At 40.7% G+C, this 21747-nt stretch overlaps 1 protein-coding gene across 1 annotated transcript; it reads left to right on the top strand.

The window, feature by feature from the left end:
- Positions 1-681: 681 nt before the first annotated feature.
- On the top strand, positions 682-20310 carry LOC101996495 (zinc finger protein 431-like). Its single transcript, XM_013347647.2, has 4 exons — positions 682-818; positions 16634-16760; positions 16965-17022; positions 18153-20310. Exons 1-4 carry the CDS (start codon positions 768-770, stop codon positions 19444-19446), a joined length of 1530 nt encoding a protein of 509 aa, XP_013203101.1. The 5' UTR covers positions 682-767; the 3' UTR covers positions 19447-20310.
- The last annotated feature ends 1437 nt before the right edge of the window (positions 20311-21747 follow it).

Here is a 21747-nt window from a genome sequence, read left to right as displayed (position 1 = left end):
CAGGCAGGGATACAGAGAACTCTGTCTGCCCACTGGCTCCCACCAAGCCAGGGGAGGACCCATCACAGGCTGCTGAACCTCAGCCAGCCTCTCTACCTAGTTTGAGGACAGCGGCCCCTCCCTCACCAGTGCAGAGCTTCAATAGAAGGCTTGAAACTAGTCCTCTCCAAGTTTGGCAACCTGCCTAAGTTTTGGGTGGTTTCTCTAAGGCCCTGATGTATAGAGCAAAATCAGAGTTCCCTCTCTAATACCGGGAATATGCTTGGCAGAGCTGGCAACGATCTGGGGCCAGGGCCTTTGGGATGGGATTGTTTCAACTCCTGAGAATCCAACACTTTTCCACGCAAAGGTCTGTGGTTATCAGTTCCAAGGTCACTGTGGACTCTGTTTAACGTTCTTGAGTTACCTGTGTTACCCTTGTGCAACATTATCTTAGTAACCTCCTCCTGAATTTGCATACTTCCTTTTAAAACTGAGCCCACTGGTTTACATTAACAAGAGACTGGTTGTTGAATTTGGCACAAATTTCCATCCAATCTAGGATAGGTCTGTCCTTAAGATTGAAGCTGAGAATCATTGGGTTACATTCCTATCACTCACTCATTACTAGCCAATCAGAGCATCCAGAGGACCGGCCAGTCAGATTGGTGGGTTCCTCCGGGAGGCAGACTTCTGGTTCAGCATTTCTGAGGAAGTCGGAAGTTTCCTCTGCGCTGAACCTTGAGCTGCATTGTGGGGAGAGCTCGGATCGTTCTGGCAGCTGCAGCATGGTGAGCGAGGGGTTGCGCTCCACAAACGGGGAAGATCGGTGGACCACGGTGAGTGAGGATCGGTTGTCCCCATGTGGGGAGGAGTGGCTGGCCATGGTGATTGATGGGCTGCTGACCCCATGCGGGGAGGCGCGGTGGGCCTTGGTTGAGCTAGGGGGTGCTGTCCCCATGCCGGCAAGAGTGGCTGGCCATGGTGAAGGAGGGGCTGCTGAACTCACGCGGGGAGAACCGGTGGGCCTTGGTGAGCCAGGGTCCGCTGTCCCCACGTGTGGTGGAGTAGCTACCCTTGGTGAGGGAGGGGCCGCTGTCCTCAAACTAGGTAGAGAGGCTGGCTGAGGTTCAGCAGCCTGTGATGGGTCCTCCCCTGGTTTGGTGGGATTCAGTGGGCAGACAGAGTTCGCTGTATTCCTGCCTGGTCCAGCGTGGTCCTATGTGGCCTTGCAACTCCCTGGCCCGGGCTGGCAGCCTCTGAAGAACTTCAGTCACCCGGCCGTGTCTGCGCAGAGCATTGGAAGCAGAATTGTGCTTAATAAGATCCTTGTTGTTAACATCACTGTGAAAAGCTGGTGCCTCCAGTGTGGAGAGACATCACCAGATTTGCCAGAGTCGAAAAATACTGATCTCTCTAGTATTTTCTAGAAGTTCTTCACTTTCAATACTTTTTTGAAAAGCAATTTTGAGTCAATTTGATTAAGGTGAACTTGAACCGCGTCTGTAGTTCCGCAGGACCCTGCCCTTGCTATCCTCCTGACTAAACCACCCTATGTTCCTGAATTGCAGGTCTATAGCACCATAGAGTTCTAAGATTACCAGTTGAGTCATATAGTGGACTATCCAATGCAGTAACAGGAGAAGGATTTGTGTAGATGGAGCATGGCTCGTCCATTTAGAATAGAAGAGGAGGAACAGTGTACTGTGCACACTGCAGGGACAAACAGACTAGACAATAGCTACATCACAGGTTAAGTTTAAAGGCAGTGAACTGCAGGGGTCTCCATTACAAAGACACACCTGATGGTGTAGGGTGAGGGACTATCTGTATTTCCTATCATGAATTAACTCCTTCCATGTGAATGAAGACAGACAGAATTGGTGGGCGTTCAGTTTAGGAAGGATAGCTTGAACAACTAAGTATTCAGTTTTCAACCAACAAACTCTCTCCTGCAGCTATGAGCAATCCAGGTTGACACATTTAAATCAGCTGAGAGGTTTGAGACATAGACCATTGGCTGTAACTCCATGTGTCAGCTTACAGCACTTAGTAGCTAACATTTTACATGGGATAAAGTCATGCATTCTCTTCTTAATGGCATTCTCCCTACCAGGGAAGTACCCACTCTGTTTCAATGTCAGTATAGCTAACTACTCTTCCAATTATTTTTATCATTTTAAAAGGTCAGTGTTTTGTATTTTTTTATTTCATTTTTAATGCATTACTGCTGTAATCTCTTTGTTTCTGTTTTCAATGTTTCCCAGTTTAGAATATCATTCCATTGTTTTTTCTTAAGTGCTATTTATTCATATTAGTTTAGAGCAATGGTTCTCAATCTGGGGGGGTTTGGCTCACTTTGAGGGATCAAATGACCCTACCACAGGACTGGCCTAAGACTATCAGAAAATACAGATATATATATTACAATTCATAACAGCAAAATTATAGCTATGAAGTAGTAGTGCAAATAATTTTATAATTGGGAGTTACTACATCATGAGGAACTGTACATTAATGAGACAGCATCAGGAAGGCTGAGAACCACTGGTTTAGATCAATGTCTCCCATAGCTCCGATGCCTCACACTATGTAACTGAAAATTGCTTTGAACACCTACTCCTGCCTCTGCTGCCGATTGATGAAATGACAGTCCTGTAACTCCTTCCAGGCTGGGCCTTGACTGGAAGGAAAAATAGATCAGTGAATGATCCTGTAGATTTTATTTTGAATTTACAAATGAAGTGAGACCCATGGAAGAATTGAGTCCACTGACAAACTGTAAAGCATGTGTAGTCACAGCACAGAAAAAGATGGGCAAGGAGGAGGGTAAAGGCTTTCCTGCTCTGACAGTACTTGACTTTAGCAATGAGTAGTGAGGGAATCAATTTTAGATGGTCAAAAAAGGTTCTATTTAGCCATACCTTGGGTCCACAGAGCAGGCATAAAGAATCTGGAAAAAAAAAAAACTGAACTAGAACCCAAATTATTGTAGTTATACCAGTTCAACCTAAATAAAAGAACTGGATAAAATGGTGTGTCCCTGCATTGCATGACTGTGTTTTCCAGGTTTCAGTTGTATACCCTGAGAGAAATGGCATGAGTGGTACTTGGTGTGCTCTACTAGAAATTCCTAGTCTCTGGAGCATATAGCCATAAAGCCTGTTTCAACTTTTTAACATAGTATTTTACAATTATAATTACATTATTTCTCCTATCTCTGTTTTTGCCTCCAAGCCCTCCCATAGACTTTTCATTGTGTTCTAATCCATGGCCTCTTTTTGTTTAACAACAGTTACTGTTTGGATGTGACCTGCCTTTGGCTGCAGGACCTCTCAACTATGAAGCAAAGGATTGGCTGTACTGGACGGTGCACACATAGGACCCTGTGCCTTAGAAGAGGAGCAGGAAGTGTTCTGGGAGGTTGGGGAATTTTACTAAACTGCAGACTTCCCAGATTAGGGCCTTATTTGACCATATGTGGAAGGACAAGGTTGGGAAGGACTGTGTGGTCTGAGTCATTTGATCTCTACTCACCTAGCGGCATTGCTGCTATTGTCCTGAAGCTCACTGGGTGGTCGTAAGTAATGAGGAAATTTGGGAAGGCTTGGCCTTCAGGAGCACTAGTGTGAGGTAGTTTACAATTTCTTTTCATGATTCTCCTCTTGTTCTGCTGGGGGCGGGGGCTGAAGTCCACAAGCTAGTCCATGGTGAGTGTGGGGGCCACTGTCTCTAGACCAGGAAGAGTAGATTGACTGAGCTATCAGAATCAGGACTGCTTGGACTCAGATACCCCCTAAGCCAGCCTGGGGTTCTATTGATCCCTGTGGTGACTTGAGCAGTGGCTCTGGACCTCTGAGCTTCCTTGAGTGTGGATTCTCTGGGCAGGGGGAGGTTCTGCCATTATCTAGTAATATCACCATCCAGTGTCCACACAGAGGCATTGCTTTTGTTGTGCCATGGGAAGACAGATTGGAAAACTGAAGATCTGGGTTGTAGAAGTTCTGAATGTTTCATTCCACTTTCAGGTTTGTTTAACACATGTGTCAGATAGTTTAGAAACTGGTAGAAAGGAGGTGATGGGCATCATCCTTCAGCAATACATGATTAGAATGTTTTCAACTTTCTGCTACAGCCAGCCACCGTGGTGTGAAGCTCAGTTCCAAGGGACAAAATGAGTTTCTGATCTGTAGAGGTATCTCAGGTTTGCATGGTGTTGGGCAGGTGACTAGGGCAGATGCCACAGCTGTGCTCGCCTCCATTTGCAGGGAGGGCTCCAGAGCGTGGGGCCTCTCTGGAAGACATATCAGTAGCTGGAGGTTCAAAACATGAACAGTTTAAGTGTCACTTGGAGTTAATTTTGTTGAAGTTGTGAAATCTATCTTTATTAATTTCTGTACACACATAAAATTATAGGTAGCTGTATAGACAGAAGTTTCTGTGCCACCCAGTCCCACAGCCATTCAGTCCCAAAGAAACAAAGCGAGGTTTATATTAATTATAAACTGTTTGGCCAGTACAAGCAGTAGAGATAAATCCTGGTCCCACTGCCAATGTCCCTGTAGTCTATCCCAGTCCTACAACTGTCACTCACATTAAGTGGGCCTATTTTGGTCCTATGCTGGACTGCAGTCCATGAGCTCCCATTAGCTCAGGTAAGCTGTTTCAGTGGGTCTCTCCATCCTGGTCTTGACCTCTTTGCTCAGCAGCATTTATAATCAAATGTGTTTGAGCAGCTGTTGCTCCTTCCTCAGCAGTCAACTCAAAGACAACACAGTAACATACAGGATCCAGATTCTCTGTATTTTCCATGTTTATGTAGCTTTTTTTCTCTTACTCCATTTCTTTTATTTTTATTTTTAAATGGTTGGTTTTTGAGACAGGATTTCTCTGTGTATCTTTAGCTGTGCTGGTTACACACTCTGTAAACCAGGATGACCTTGAATTCAGAGATTTACTGTGTAACCCCATCCAACTACTCTATTTCTGTTTAAGTACTTTCTCTATCTTTTTTTTTCCTCTCCCAAGCCAACATATATTTTTAAACACACTGTAAATCATTTAGAGGATTCTTTTTCCTCTGAATCTGTCTTTACTATATATTTCTATCTTTTTCTGAACATATGAGTCTTCATCTGCTAAGCGAAATGGCTAGAATTAAAGCTGTGGCTTTGGCACTGGCTCTTCTACATTCCTTAGCTTCCCAAGAGTCTAGCTTCATGGCACAAGTACAAGTGGGAACCACATTGCATGTCACAACTCTGTGGAGTTTTTAGGTTCATGCCACTACCAAGAAGCCTGATGCCAGCTGCTCATAAACACTGTTTAAGTGTTTGATGGCAGAGCCTCTTAAAAGAGCTGTGGAGGTTTTTGTCACTAATGCTGAGTCAAGAAGCCTCTCTTAAAGGAGCAAAGCGTACTGGAGAAAAGGCAGTTACCAAGAAGCTGGGCTTGACTTTGTTCTTGTATATTTAGAATTTTTTTTTAAAGCTTTCTCAGGCTTTATTTGGAAATTCTTGCCAAACATAAGCGCTATTTGTAGATGGAAATTTCTATCCTGTATGTTCCTGCAGCCATTCAGTCCCATAGACACACACAGAGCTTTATATTAATTATAAACTGTTTGGCCTCTTAGCTCAGGCTTATTATTAACTAGCTCTTTCAATTTACATTAACCCAAAATTCTTGTCTATGTTTAGCCGTGTGGCTTGGTATCTATTCTCACTAAGACATTCTCATCTTGCTTCCTTTGCATCTGACTGGTGACTGAATCTCCGCCTTTTCTCTTCCCAGAATTCTCTTAATCTGGTCACTCCATCTGTACTTTCTGTCTGACTACTGGCCAATCAATATTTTATTAAACTAATACAACTGACATATCTTTACAACATTATCCCTCAGCATAGCTGAGTACCACTGGTCAAGATCACACTTGGTAATGGTCTGCGGCCAGGGCCTTTGGGAAGGGGTTGCTTCAGAAGTTAAGAACTTGATTCATTCCACACATGGGATTGTGGTTATCAGTCCCATGGTCACTGTGGACTTTATTTATTTATTTACTTATTGACTGACTGATTGATTTTTATTGAGCTCTACATTTTTCTCTGCTCCCCTCCCTTCCTCTCCCTTCCCCACTCCAACACCCCCCCAAGATCTTCATGCTCCCAATTTACTCAGGAGATCTTGCCTTTTTTTACTTCCCATGTATTTGATCTATGTAAATCTCTCTTAGTATCTTCATTGTTGTCTAAATTCTCTGGGATTGTGGTTTGTAGGCTGCTTTTCTTTGCTTCATGTTTAAAATCCACCAATGAGTGAGTACATGTGATAATTGTCTTTCTGTGTCTGGATTACCTCACTCAAAATAATGTTTTCTAGCTCCATCCATTTTCCTGCAAAACTCAAGATGTCGTTACTTTTTTCTGCTGTGTAGTACTCCATTGTGTAAATGTACCACATTTTTCTTATCCATTCTTCGGTAGAAGGGCATTTAGGTTGTTTCCAGGTTCTGGCTATGACAAACAATGCTGCTGTGAACATAGTTGAGCACATGTCCTTGTGGCACAATTGTGCATCCTTTGGATTTATACCCAAAAGTGGTATTAACTGCATCTTGAGGAAGGCTGTTTCCTAAATCTGAAACAATGATATCCAAAGTTCTTTTATTGCCCAGGATTGTTTTGGCTATCCTGGGTATTTTGCTTTTACATATGAAATTGAGTACTGTTCTTTTGCGGTCTGTGGAGAATTTTGCTAGGCATTACATTGAATCTGTATGTTGCTTTTGGTAAGATTGCCATTTTTACTATGTTAATTCTGCTTACCCAAGAGCATGGGATATCTTTCCACTTTTTAATGTTTTCTTCACTTTCTTTCTTCAGAGATTTAAAGTTCTTGTCATACAAGTCTTTCACTTGTTTGGTTAGAAGTACTCTGAGATATTTTATGCTATTTGTGGCTATTGTGAAGAGTGTTGTATTTCTAATTTCTTTCCCAGCTCTTTTATGATCTGTGTACAGGAGTGCTACTGATTTTTTTTTTTTTAGTTAATCTTGTATGCTGCTATATTGCTCAAAGTATTTATGAGTTGTAGAAGTTCCTTGGTAGAATTTTTGGATCGCTTATGTAAACTATCATATCATCAGCAAACAGTGAGAGTTTGACTTCTTCTTTTCCAATTTGAATTCCCTTGATCTCCTTTTGTGTCTTATTGCTCTAGCTAGGCCCTCAAGAACTATATTGAATAGATATGGAGACAGTGGACAAACTTGCCTTGTTCCTGGTTTCTGTGGAATCGCTGGGAGTTTCTCTCCATTTAGTTTGATGTTGGCTGTTGTCTTGCTATATATATTGCCTTTATCATGTTTAGGTATGGTCCTTGAATCCCTGCACTCTCCAAGACCTTTATCATGAAGGGATGTTGTATTTTATTGAAAGCTTTTTCGGCATTTAATAAGATGATCATGTGGTTTTTATTTTTCAGTTTGTTTATATGGTAGATTACGTTGACAGATTTTCATATGTTGAACCATCCCTGCATCTGTGGGATGAAGCCAACTTGATCATGGTGGATGATGGTTCGGATATGTTCTTGGATTAGATTTGCCAGTATTTTATTTAGTATTTTTGCATGTTCATGAGTGAATTTGGTCTGTAATTCTCTTTCTTAGTAATGTCTTTGCTCTGCTCCCTTGGAGTTTACTCTCTCTAGCCTACTTTGGCTTAGGTTACTGGCTCTGACCTGTTTCTGTAAATCCTGGTCTGGATCCCCTCCTGCAGAAGTCCCTGGCTTGGAATGTGTCCTGCAAAGGTTACTGCCTTCAAGTTCCCAGGCTTGGGTGCACCCAGAACCGCAGATGACCTGGCTCAGGCTTACTGCCTCAGAGGTCCCAGATTCATGCTCAGACCTGCAGAGTTTCCAGGTTCCTACCTATTCCCTTTGATGTCCTAGACCAATGCCCGGGCCCACAGAGGTCCTGCCTCAGGCCTACTCCATCTGAGGTCCCAGTCTTACGCCAGGCCCTGCAAGATCTCTCATTCCTGCCTACTCCCTCAGAGGTCCCAGATTCATGCTGAGACTGGCAGAGGTCCTGGCTCAGGCCTAGTTCTTGGGAGCTCCTAGACTCACATCTGGACCCTCAGTGGTCTCTTGCTCTGGCTTACTCGCACAGCGGTTACTCCCTGATTTTATTTATAATATTCTGGAGTTACCCTGTGTTCCTCTTGGGCAACATTGATTATCCTTCTGAATTTGTTTAGATTTTTTTTGTAACTGAAACCATTGGTTTAGGTAAACAAGAGATGTCTTGGTGAAGTTGCTGCAAATCTCCAGCCAGTCTGGGATAGTCTGTGCTCAGGGTGGAATGGAGGCCAAGGCTGGGAACCACTCTGCTGGGTCCCTTCAGCTCACCCTATCTCCAAGGGAACTACTCCTGTCATTCAGATCTCACTAGCCAATCAGGGCCTCCTCTAGACCTGGAAGCTCAAATGGGAAGGTTCTTCTGAGCCCCATGCTGCCTTCTCAGCTACACTACTGGGGAAGTTAGAAGTTGGCCCGTGTGTTGCTCCTTGTGCTCCGTTGCAGGTAGAGAGCAGTCATGCTCAGCAGATATACCTTGGTGAGCAAGGGGCCACTGTCCCCAGACAGGGAGGGGTGGCCTGCTAAGCTACCAGATCTGGTGTTGTGTTCTCCCCAGGGCTGGGTTGGAACCAGTGGCAAAAGGCAGAATCCCCTGTGACTTGTATGATTCTGCATGGTCCTGCATTATCCTTGCAATTCCCTGGGGCTGCCTCTGTGCAGAGCATTGGGAGTGGACTACTTAGACATATTCTTGTTTTGGGGGTCATTGTGAAGAGGAGGTGTCTGAACTTTCAACATTTAACATTTAGTTTTAGGATCCATCTGGAGTTAATTTTGTGCAATTTATAAACACTATCTGCTGTGTAGAGTACCACTCCACTGCTAAACTGTGACTTACAAGAGTAGTGTTGATGGTAATAGAATTGATAGTATAAGGATTTTCCAATTTGTAGGACATTAATTCACATAAAGTAGAATTTAGCTAAGGGTAGGACTGCCTCCCAAATACACCAAAGATAAGCATTAAGGTAACCAGGCCTTTTAGAGATTAGGATGCTAGCATATGAATGTTTGTCCATCAGGATTTGTTAAGCTACATTCCCATAACAAAAGAGACAACCCTGATTTGCAAACAGCCAAAAGGCCCCCATCAAAGAACAGTCCTCTAATATGCTCTTCAATGGGACATTACAGGGTCACAACCAGCATTGCCCTAAAGGTGTATTATTATAGAACAGCTGCATCACCAGCCTTTTTGAAAAATGGTTTGAGTCAAAGTCTCTGATGTTGATTGAGGTGAACTTGAATCCTGTCCGTAGACCCACAGGGCATTGCCCTTTCTATCCTTTTGACTAGCCATCCTAAGTATCAGGATTACAGGTCTGTAGCGCCACAAATTTCTAAGATTACCCATTTGATTACTGTAGTGGACTGTCCATTTCAGTACAAGGAAAGGATTTGTGTGTGAAGCATGGCTTCTCCATTCAGACCAGAAGTGGAAAAACAGTGCACTGGGCACACGGCAGGGGGAAATAGAATAGACAATAGCTAGATCACAGACTGAAGCTTAAGGCAGTAAGCTGGGGGATCTCCAGCATAAAGAAGGACTGATGGGGCAGGGTAAGTACTTTCTGTGTGATTTCCCAGTGTGTTTTATCCCTTCTATATAAACAAAGACAGACAGAATTGGTGAGTGTGCAGTTTATGGAGGGTAGCTTGAATACTGAGTATTCAGTTTCCAGTTAGAGAACTCTCCTATGCAGATATGTGCAGTCCTGGTGGACACAGTTAACTCAGCTGACAGGTTTGAGACACCAGCCATTGCCTGTAACTCTGTATGAGTTTACAGCCCTAAGCACCTACCATTTTACACAGGACAAAGTCATACAATGTCTTATTAATGGCATTCTCTACCAGGGAAGGGCCTATTCTGTTTCAAAGTCAGTATAACTAAATGTTCTCCCAATTATTTTTATCTCTTTAAGAAGTCAATTATTGGTATCACTTTTTAAATTGTATTTTCTTTAAATGCATTGCCTCTCTAATTTCTATGTGTTTCTGTTTTCTAACATTTTCCAGTCATTAAGAATTTTCATACCATTTTTTCTTAAGTGCTTTATTATCTAACAATCAATCTATGTATATGTCTGTCTATCTACCTGCGTATCTATCTATCTTTAGAATAGTGTTTTTTAACCTGAGGGTCATAATTCTTGGGGTCAAAGACCCTAACACAGGGGTCACCTAAACCATCATAAACACAGATATTTATATTACAATTCATAATAAGCAAAATTGTGGTTATAAAGTAGCAATGGAAATAATTTTATGCTTGGTTGTCACCACAGGAATTCAAACTGTATTAAAAGATTGCAGCATTAGAAGGGTTGAAAACTACTGGTTTAGGCCAATGTCTCCCATTTCTCAGGCTTGCTTTACAATATGTAATTGAGAATTACTTTGAACATTTAATCCTGACCTTGCTTCCCATTGCTGGAAATACAGACCAGTAACTCACTCCAGACTGATTTCATTTCCACAATTCCTGTAGTTTGTGTTTTCTTTATTGCTTCTATTTCCATTTTCAGGTCTTGAACAGTTTCACTTGTTTTAACTATTTGGTTTTTCTTTTCTTTTTATATTTGGTTTTTTGAGACAGGGTTTCTCTGTAGCTTTGGGGCCTGTCCTGGAACTAGCTCTTGTAGACCAGGCTGGCCTCGAGCTCACAAAGATCCACCTGCCTCTGCCTCCCAAGTGCTGGGATTAAAGGCATGCGCCACCACCGCCCGGCCTGGCTTTTATTTTCTTTGCTTTATTTTGGGAGTGTGTACTACAGCTATTTATGTTTTCCTTGATTTTTTTTTTTTTGTGATTTATTGATTTCCTCCAACATTTGTGTTTTCCTGAATTTAAGTATTTTATTAATTTTCTATTTGAGGACCTCTGTTATCTTCATATAATTGGGTTTTTTTTCCTTTCTTTTTATTTATTAAAAATTTCCACCTCCTCCCATTTTTCTCCCACTCCCCCTATTCCCCCTCCCCCTCCCTCTCCAGTCCTAAGAGAAGTCAGGGTTCCCTGCCCTGTGGGAAGTCGTGGTTCCCCCCCTCCATCCAGGTCTAGGAAGGTGAGCATCCAAACAGACTAGGCTCCCACAAAGCCAGTCCATGCAGTAGAATAAAAACCCAGTGCCATTGTCCTTGGCTTCTCAGTCAGCCCTCATTGTCAGCCACATTCAGAGAGTTCGGTTTGATCACATGCTCCTTCAGTCCCAGTCCAGCTGGCCTTGGTGAGCTTCCATTAGATTAGTCCCACCATCTCTGTGGGTGGACACACCCCTCGCAGTCCTGACTTCCTTGCTCATGTTCTCCCTCCTTCTGCTCTTCATTTGGACCTTGGAAGCTCAGTCCAGTGCTCCAATGTGGGTCTCTGTCTCTATCTCCATCCATCGCCAGATGAAGGTTCTATGGTGATATGCAAGATATTCATCAATGTGGCTATGGGATAAGGCCAGTTCAGGCACCCTCTCCTCTGCTGCCTAAGGAACAAGCTGGGGACATCTCCTTGGATACCTGGGAACCCCTCTAGAGTCAAGTCTCTTGCCAACCCTAAAATGGCTCCCTTAATTAAGATATCTACTTCCCTGCTCCCATATCCACCCTTCCTCCATCTCAACCATCCCATTCCCCCAAGCTCTCCCCAATCCTCCCCTTCTCCCCATCTCCCCTTACCTCTACCCCACCCCCACCCCTGTGCTCCCAACTTTTACCTGGCAATCTTGTCTACTTCCAATATCCAGGTGGATAACTATATGTTTTTCTTTGGGTTCACCTTCTTATTTAGCTTCTCTAGGATCACGAATTATAATGGATGGATATAGAAAACACTTTACTGAGTGAGATAACCCAGACCCAAAAAGATGAATATGGTATGTACTCACTCATAAGTAGATTCTATCCATAAATAAAGGACATTGATCCTATAATTTGTGATCATATAATTGTTTTTAAGGGCTTTTTGTTGTATTTCAGCTATGTTGGAATATTCAGTACCTGCTATGATAGGATAGCTGAGCTCTGTTGGTGATATATTTCCATGGATGTTATGGAGTATATTCCTATGCTGTTGTGTAAGCATCTGGGGTTGGGATGATTGTAGGTGCTAATTTCTGGCTTCATTGTTGGATGGGAGGCTTGTTCCTGGATTTCTGTGTGCTCTCTGGAATATCAGAGTGTTTGTTGACTGAGTGTTTCCTTTTTTCCTGATCTTCTTGGCTGATATGCTCATGGGAGAAAGCTTGCTGGTGTTAGAGGCTAAGGGAATGAGAGGCCAAAAGGAGATCTTCCTAGGGATCCACAGGAGGTATGGAGAGGGTCAAGGGGAAGCTTCCTCTCGTTTCTATTCCAGTGCTAGAGGCAACTGGGACTATTGGATCTGGGCTAATAGATAATGTGGTAGATCTGAGGGTAGCCTCCCTGATCTTCTGATGGATGTGGCAAGTAGTTGAGCATCTCATTTCTTGGCATATCTTTGTTTTCTACTCGTTACTATCATCAATATTTACGCTTTTGCTATTTAAGTTATTGAAGTGGTTACTAGGTTGGTTTTTGATTTTTAAAACTATCTTGCATCTGGAGAGTTGTGACACATGCCTTTAATCTCAGCACTTGGGAGGCAGAGGCAGGTGGATCTCTGTGAGTTCAAGGCCAGCCAGGTTTATGGTGCAAGTTCCAGGATAGGCTATAAAGCTACACAGAGAAGCCCTGTCTCAAAAACAATCAAATAAACAAAAACATTCTTGTATATTATTGTCTCTGTGTCCTAGTTAGCTCCAGGTGTCAACATGTCAGATCATACACTTGATGTCTGATGTCCTTCTGTATGTGCTGCTTTTCTTGGTTAATCAATAAAGCTGTTTTGGCCAATGGCTTAGCAGAGTAAAGATGATGGAAGAAGGTCATTGGCTAATAAAGAAACTGCCTTGGCCCATTTGATATGCCAGCCTTTAGGTGGGTGGAGTAAACAGAACAGAATGCTGGGAGGAAGAGGAAGTGAGCTCAGACTCGATAGCTCTCCTCTCTGGAGCAGACGCGATGAAGCTCCCACCCAGGATGAACATAGGCTAGAATCTTCCTGGTAAGCGCACCTTGGGGTACTACACACATTAATAGAAATGGGGTAATCAAGTGTAATGTATAGTTAAGAAATACAGATTAATATTAATCTATAATGTAGTCATGTTAGGTTTTCTAGATGTACAGAGATATATTTCAGCTAGATAAGGAATCTTCAAACTGTTCAAAGACCTACAGAATATGGTATTTAAAATGTTTTGTTAACTTAGGACTTTTCATTACAATGAGACACATCTCCTGGTAACACCAATCCATTCAAGAGGATGATGGGCATTGGAGAGGCTCCTTATGGAGTTTATTAGCCATTTGGGCAATAAATTGCTCTTGCCTAGACTGCTTGATGTTATGCTATATGAACTGGACATGCAGGACCCTTAGTAACTGATAAATTTTCCAAAAGACAGAATGGTCCTTCAGGGTTCCATCTTCACAGAAGAAACTGCCAGACATTCTACAGGAAACAGAAGAAAGCAACTGACAAACTTTGCCAGTACAAAGCAAAACAAATTTCCTGCTTCACTGAAAAGTCTGTCAGATATTATGGGCCTGTGTGCTGAAGATGGATGCCCCTACATTACAGAACAACTTTGGGTTACTGTACTGGCAGTGAGATGTCAATTCTATAGTTTTGGAAGTTGTTTGCAATGTACTTTCTGTTTACTTATGTATTATTTTATATCTTCTGGGGTCTTTGAAGAGTTGAAGACAGATAGTTATAGCTCTTCTTAGTTATGATAAAAGATAAATTAGATATGAAACTTTAGATTCCAAAAGAAATATTGTAACTGTAATTCTTCCTTGATACCTGTTTTGTTATATGTAATTTTACTAAGTTAAAACCTTACTTCTTATTTAAACAAAAAGGGGAGATTTTGTGGGATATCCTTCTGTATTGTTGTTTCTATTGGTTAATGAATAAAGCTGTTTTGGCCAATGGCTTAGCAGAGTAAAGTCAGGCAAGAAATCCAAACAGATATATAGAGAGAGTAGGCAGAGTCAGAGAGATGTCATGTAGCTGCCAAAGGAGGAAGACATCGGGACCTTACCTGTAAACCATGAGCCTCATGGTAAAATATTAAATCATAGCAATGGCTTAATTTAAGATGTAAGACCTAGATAGGAATACGCCTAAGCTATTGGCCAAGCAGTGTTGTAATTAATACAGTTTCTGTGTGATTATTCGGGTCTGGGCAGCTAGGAAATGGAAGAACGGTCTCTGTTTACATACAGTTATCTAATGGAGCATCAATTGAGGATGTGCCCTGAGAAATTGAATAAGGCAGAAAATTAAAAAATGGTGGGCTGATTTCTTAGATGAAATATTGGATCTCCTAGATGGCTATTAATGGTGGCTCTTTCAGGACTCCAGTGAAAACAACAACAACAAATTGGGCAGAAATAAATGAAAATCTGTGGGTTGTAGGGAAAAGCAGGCCTAAGTAGTTTCACATGGCAGCCAAATGCTGAAACAGAGGCAGGAATTTTCAGGGAGATTATCACAATTAAAGAGATTGCCCTTGTTCTGCATTGGAGCAAGGTGCCCTAAGGTTAAGAATCCGTCCTTCTATGCCCTCAGTTAATGGAAGGATTAGGAAAAGTGATTCCTAATCCCAGGAAGGAATTTCCTATAAAAATTTTTAGCAACTCTGTTTGAAGTATGGCAGGTCCCATCACAAATTAGAAGCCAAATTTGGTGGAATCATTGATGTTGTACTGAGGAGGACTAACTTAACATTAGTGCAGTCATGAAAGGTACTAGGCCTCACCCTCACATTGGTCCCGAGTTCAGCCACCAGTCAGAATTGAGACAAACAAGTACCAGACATTCCAGAAAGTTAAAAATGGCTTACATAACTTGCATATAGGTGTTGTAATAAGAGCAGAAAGGCTGCATCCCCAGCACCCAGCCGCCCACATGGCTAGCTTATGACCTGAAATAATTACATGGAAACTGTATTCTTTTAAACACTGCTTGGCCCATTTGTTTTAGCCTCTTATTGGCTAGCTCTTACATATTGATCTAACCCATTTCTAATATTCTGTGTAGCCCACGAGCTGGCTTACCAGGAATGATCTTAACCTGCGTTTGCCTGGAGTGGGAGAATCATGGCGACTCACTGACTCAGTTTCTTTCTCCCTCTGTTCTGTTTACTCCTCCCACCTATGTTTTAACCTATGAGGGCCAAGCAGTTTCTTTATTGTTTAACCAATGAAATCAACAGATTGATATATGACACTCCCACATCATATAGGTTTCAATTTCCCTGCAGCAGTGCCAGCACCAATCCCTGTTTGACAAGACTCCTGTTTCCTCTCACCTCCCCAATGAGGAGTTTCCCTACCCCATCTCCCATACTTTAATCATTGAAAACCCTGCCACAGCTGAACTTGGGGCTCTCCCTGAACCAACTTCTGTTTCAGAATGGATGGAGAGTTTAAGCTCGTGGTTGCAATAAATAAAAGCTCATGACACTAATACTACCTGAGCATTCTGAGTCATTGGATTGCAAATTTGTGACATTCTTCCTGCCTGTTGTATTTGCTTTGAATTTTTTTAAGTTAATATGAGTCTTTGTCTGTTTCCCCGGTCATACACCCCATGGGTGCCTGGTCCTCACAGTAGTAAAAAGATGGTCTCAGAACCTCTGAACTTGAGACAATAGATAATTATGATTTCCCCCCTGTAAGTACTAGCAATTGATCTCGCCTATATGAAAGATCAGCAAATATTCTTTTCTACTGAGCCATCTCTTTTGCCCTATGTTGATTATTTATGATCAACATTTACATTGCTTGTTTTAATCTGTCCATTTGTACCTGTTTAAATATGCAGTTCCTTTTAGAAAGGTCTTATTTATATTACAGTTTAGACAGGCACTTCATGTTTCTCGAATATGAGTGCAGAACTGGAGTGAATACATACTCTTTGTAGGAACTTCAGTAAGAAACCCCTGAGTTTTTAATATCTTTTCTGTTTGTTTGATTTTTGCATGAGAGACAGGTTCTTATGATGTATTCCGTCTGTGTTGGAACTGATTGCATAAGTGGGGCCAGTATTCAACTCAGAGGCAAACATACCTGCCTTTGCCTTCTGAGTACTAGGATTACAGACATGAGCTAGCACACCAGCTTGCCCATCATGTTTTTGTAGTTGGTAGCTGTTCATACAATTTCTCTGATGTGTAGTCAGTACTATTGATCTGTTTACTTGTCTCTCTGAGTCTGTTAACAGGCATTTCTCTAACAAGGCAATATCCCATATAAAGGTGCAGAAATGACAGAGTTGACCCTCCTGTTCAATTTTCTTCTAAAATAACTTGGTGATGACATTTCTGGGTCATGAAATATGTTGAGAAGCACCAGAATTATATGACTATATTTTCAAAGAAGTATACATTTGCAAGGTTATCACTTTCTTTTGTAAACATGTATATTTTAGAATGCAGTGACCTATGATGATGTGCATGTTGACTTCACTTGGGAAGAGTGGTCTTTGCTGGATCCTTCCCAGAAGAATCTCTATAGAGATGTGATGCTGGAGACCTACAGGAACCTCACTGCTATAGGTAATACTGTGAATTTTCCTTCACATTTTAAAATAAGGGGATGACTGTTTCTTGGTTATAGATGATCTTTTATAATTGTAATTGAGACTAAGGAAGGATGATGTGAATAAGTTGGGCATGGTTCTGAGGTTCACTGAAGATAACAACTTAAATTTTGCACATTTTCCAATAATACATTACTCATTTTCTGTTACTATATTTTAGGCTGCAAATGGGAAGATCATAATTTTGAAGAACGTCGAAGTTCTAGAAGACCTGGAAGGTAATTTTCCTATGCAAGCTAATATAAATATGCCTCAGGAAATTGTAAGACATTTTAAAAGAAAGCAACAGTATAAATAAGGACAACTTAAAGTGCACTGAAGATTATTAAATTCTCACAAAACCACATATCTTGATGTCATATAGGTGAATTTTGTTTGCAAATCATTATGTTAAAAAAAGAAGAGAAGGAAATAGTTTCTTAATAGATATCACCATTTCAATTATAGCCCCATGCGAACTGTACTGTGGAACTGCCAATCCATTTAGTTTAATACCAGTCATAGTACAAAAGGTATGCTCATTAAATAGGTGATATGTATATGTCCCAAACCTTCTAGTAAGCAAACAGTTATAATAAAGCTCGTGTTCCTCATATACTTGTTGTGATTTTGCTATGTTTGGTGTGAGGAGGGATAGTTAGAGTCAAGAGCCAAGGGGCAGTTGTTGTGCAGGAACCTTAATCCCTATACCATATGTTTATGAGGAACAGAAACTCAAACTTCATGAATGGAACATGGACACCTTTTATTTGTAATTCTTCTTTTAATAGGTATATCCTATGTCACTCTGGATACAAGCCATATAAACATAGGGATATCAAAAGAAGCAACATACCCCTCTCCCTCTCAGATCAATTAGAAGATATATATTAGTCCCCACTTTGAAAGAACTTCTTCAGTAGGTTTCAAGTTTACTTCTTTGAAAATTCAGCAACAAACTCACACTGCAGAAAAGCCCTATGAGTAGTAGGAATGTCTAAATACTTGTTTGTTCTTGTTCACTCTGCAAATGTAGTATGACTCACATTATAGGAGAATTTATGAATGCAATATGTGTGGTAAAGCTCTGAATTTTTCCAGTTCTTTCCAAATATGTGAAAAATCTTAAATAGAAAAAAAGATGTTATAAATGTGAACCATGTAATAAAGGCTCTTACATCATAGGTATCTTCAAAGATGCAAAACATCCCTTAATGAAAGAGTACAATATGAATGTAATCACAGTCATAAAACCTTAAGATCTGGTTCCTATTTACAATTAGACCAAATTGTAAAATAAATTCATGCAATATATTCAGTAGTGTAATGAATATGGTAAAGCTTTAACATGTGTCAATTATTGTTACAGGAATGAAAGAAGCCATACTGGAGAGAAACCTTCTGAATATACTCAAAATGTTGAAGCTTATGCTTATAATAATCAGCTTCAAAGGCATGAAAGAATCCATACTGGAAAGAAACGCTATGAATGTGATCAGTGTGGAAAAACTTATGTATGCAACAGGAATCTTCTAAGGCATAAAATAACACATACTGGAGAAAAACCCTATAAATGTAGTCATTGTGGTAAGGCCTTTTCACGTGACAGTAGTCTCCAAATGCATAAAATAATACATAGTGAAGAGAAACCATATGAATGTAATAAATGTGGTAAGGCCTTTTTACGTGACAGTATTCTCCAAGCACATAAAAGAATACATACTGGAGAGAAACCCTATGAATGTAATCAATGTGGCAAAGCCTTTTCATTTCACAGTTATCTCACAACACATAAAAAAATACATACGGGTGTGAAACCCTATGAATGTAACCAATGTGGTAAAACCTTTGCACAGCACAGTCGCCTTCTAATGCATAGAAGAACACATACTGGAGAGAAACCCTTTGAATGTAACCAATGTGGTAAAGCCTTTGCGTTTCACAGTTATCTCCGAATACATAAAAGAATACATACTGGAGAGAAACCCTATGAATGTAATCAATGTGGTAAGGCCTTTGCTCAACACAATCATCTTCTAATGCATAGACGCAAACATACTGGCGAGAAACCCTATGAATGTAATCAGTGTGGTAAGGCCTTTGCATGTCACAGTAGGCTTCAAACACATAAAAGAACACATACTGGAGAGAAACCCTATGAATGTAATCAATGTGGTAAGGCCTTTGCATTTCAAAGTTATCTCAAAACACATAAAAGAAGACATACAGGCGAGAAACCCTATGGATGTAATCAGTGTGGTAAGGCCTTTGCATTTCAAAGTTATCTCAAAACACATAAAAGAACACATACAGGCGAGAAACCCTATGGATGTAATCAATGTGGGAAATCCTTTACCACTCACAGTTACCTTCTAATGCATAAAAGAATACATACTGGAGAGAAACCTTATGAATGTAATCAATGTGGTAAGGCCTATGGATATAGCAGTGCTCTTCTAATGCATAAAAGAACACATACTGGAGAGAAACCCTATGAATGTAGTCAATGTGGTAAAGCCTTTGCACGTGACAGTAGTCTCCAAACACATGAAATAACACATACCAGAGAGAAACCCTATGGATGTAATCAATGTGGTAAAGCCTTTTCATTTCACAAATATCTCAAAAGACATAAGCGAACACATACAGGCAAGAAACCCTGATTGTTGATATAATCAATGTGGGAAATCCTTTGCATGTAACAGTAGATTCCACATATATAAAAGAACACACACTGGATTGAAACACTATGAAAGTAATCATTGTGGTAAAGCCTTTGTATGTGATTTTTGTCTTTGAAACTATGAGAAAAAAAATCAAACTGCATAGAAACCCTACAAATGTAGTTAATGTGGTAAGGTTCTGCACTTCATAGTACTGTTTATACGACAATAAAACTTTTAGTGTGAAACCATTCTGTTAAAGCCTGTGCATATCACAGTAGTCGTTGAGGACATGATAAAAACTCATACAGAAGAGATTCTAGCTATAAAGGATTGGAAGACCTTTAGCTAACACATTTAAGTTACACAAGGGAATTCTGGAGATAAAATCTGACAATGTCAACAATCTGTTCAAGGAGTGTATTATTATTTTGTTTGTACCTACAAACTCGTATGAACAGAGCCCTACAAACTTAAATGTTAAAGTAACTCTTTTAGATTTCATGTATCTCTTCGATGACATGAAATAACTAATTCAGTTGTAAAACTTTATGGATATTTGCTGTGGGATGGTGCTTTTGTACACTGTAAAGATTTGTCACTTGTATTTGTTTAATAAAATGCTGATTGGCCAGTAGCCAGGCAGGAAGAATGGGAGGGGGTGACCGGGCTAAGAGAATTCTTGGAAGAGGAAAGTCAAAGAGTCAGCCACCAGCCAGATGCAGAGGAAGCAAGATGAGAACGTCTCACTGAGTAAAGGTACCGAGCCACATGGCTAAACATCAACAAGAATTATGTGTTAATTTAAGTTGTAAGAATTTTAGTAATAAGCCTGAGCTAATAGGCCAAACAGTTTATAACTAATATAAGCCTCTGTGTGTTTCTTTGGGATGAATGGTTGCAGGATCAGGCCGGACAGAAACTTCTGTCTACAAGTGGCACCCTAACGTTTGGAAAGAATATCCACATGAAGTTTGAGAAAGCTTTCTTTAAAAAAAAGTATTCTAGTCAGACAAGAACAGAGTCAAGTGCAGCTTCTTGGTAGCCATCTTTTCTCTAGTAGGCTCTGTTTGCTGGCAGCAAGCAGAAGCTCAGCTCCTTTAATTGAGGCTTCCTAACTTAATGGCAAAAACCACATGGCAGCCCTTATAAGAGGTCCTGTTTCCAATCACTTAAAAGGTTTTTATGAGCAGCTGGTGGCATGCTTCCTGGTGGTGCCAGGGACCTGCAGATTTAATGTTAACCATGCTGCTTAGTAGATTTAAGACTCATGCTTAGAAAAAGATAGAAATATACAGTAAAAACAGATTCAGATAGAATAAAAACATCTAAATGGTTTACAATATGTTTAAAAATATATGTAGGCTTGAGAGAAAAAGGGTAGAAAAAAAAATTTTAAAGTAGAGTATCTGGGCATGATGGTGCATGCCTTTAATCCCAGGATGTGGGAGGCAGAGGTAGATGAATCTTTGTGAGTTTGAGGCCAGCCTATTCTACAAAGTGAGTTCCAGGACAGACAAAGATAAACAGTGAAAGACTGTCTCAAAAAACCAAAAAGCAAATAAAATAAAAGAAATAGGGTAAGAAAAAGAAAGCTATATGAAGGTGAAAAATACACAGTCTGAATACTGTTATTGTGTTGTCTTTGAATTGTTTGACTGCTGAGGAAAGAGGAACATATGCTAAAAGTCATTTGATTATAAATGCTGCTGGATTAACCCATCCTATACATTTTGAAAATGACTTCAAAATTTATGTTACTTTATAGAAGAGGATTTACTTTTGTTTCCACAGGAAAAGAGAGGCTATGGATTCATTTTTGGTTAAGAAAGATCAGGTTTGATCAAGGAAGACCCCCCTGAATAATCTCCAGTGGAAATGAATGGCCCAGATGATCCAACATTTCAGTGCTCCTCTGTTGAAGTTTCCTCCCAGTTCTACATTCAGAAAATCTTTGAGACTGCTGACTGAGATAATCTCTATGTGTTGCTTTCATTGGTTGATAAATAAATCTGCTTCGGCCTATGGCAGGGTAAAGCAAAGCTAGGCGGTGGTGATGTACACTTTAATCCCAGCACTGGGGACCAGCCTCAGCAGAGAATGTGTCTCGAATCTGGGATCTGGAAGGTGAAGTGAGTACACAAACACAGGGTTCTGAACAGAGATCTATAGAGAGAGTAGGTAGGGTCAAAGAGATGCCAGGTAACTGCCAACGGAGGATGCCAGACATTGCTGGTAGGCCATGGCCTCATGGTAATAATTAATTAATAACAGTCTTTTATTGTAAATTTTACACAAGGA

Source organism: Microtus ochrogaster, chromosome 7 (assembly GCF_000317375.1).
Source record: "Microtus ochrogaster isolate Prairie Vole_2 chromosome 7, MicOch1.0, whole genome shotgun sequence".
In the NCBI taxonomy this organism is placed as follows: Eukaryota; Metazoa; Chordata; class Mammalia; order Rodentia; family Cricetidae; genus Microtus; species Microtus ochrogaster.
Note: the sequence above shows the minus strand (reverse complement) of the source record. Positions and strands in the feature narration are given on the sequence as shown.

Bases quoted from the DNA above. Each gene is read 5' to 3' on its own strand.
- LOC101996495 (XM_013347647.2), top strand. From the start codon at position 768: ATGGTGAGCGAGGGGTTGCGCTCCACAAACGGGGAAGATCGGTGGACC. The intron at 16,761-16,964 runs GTAATACTGTGA...ACTATATTTTAG, and splicing joins CAGGAACCTCACTGCTATAG to GCTGCAAATGGGAAGATCAT. The intron at 17,023-18,152 runs GTAATTTTCCTA...TTATTGTTACAG, and splicing joins AGTTCTAGAAGACCTGGAAG to GAATGAAAGAAGCCATACTG.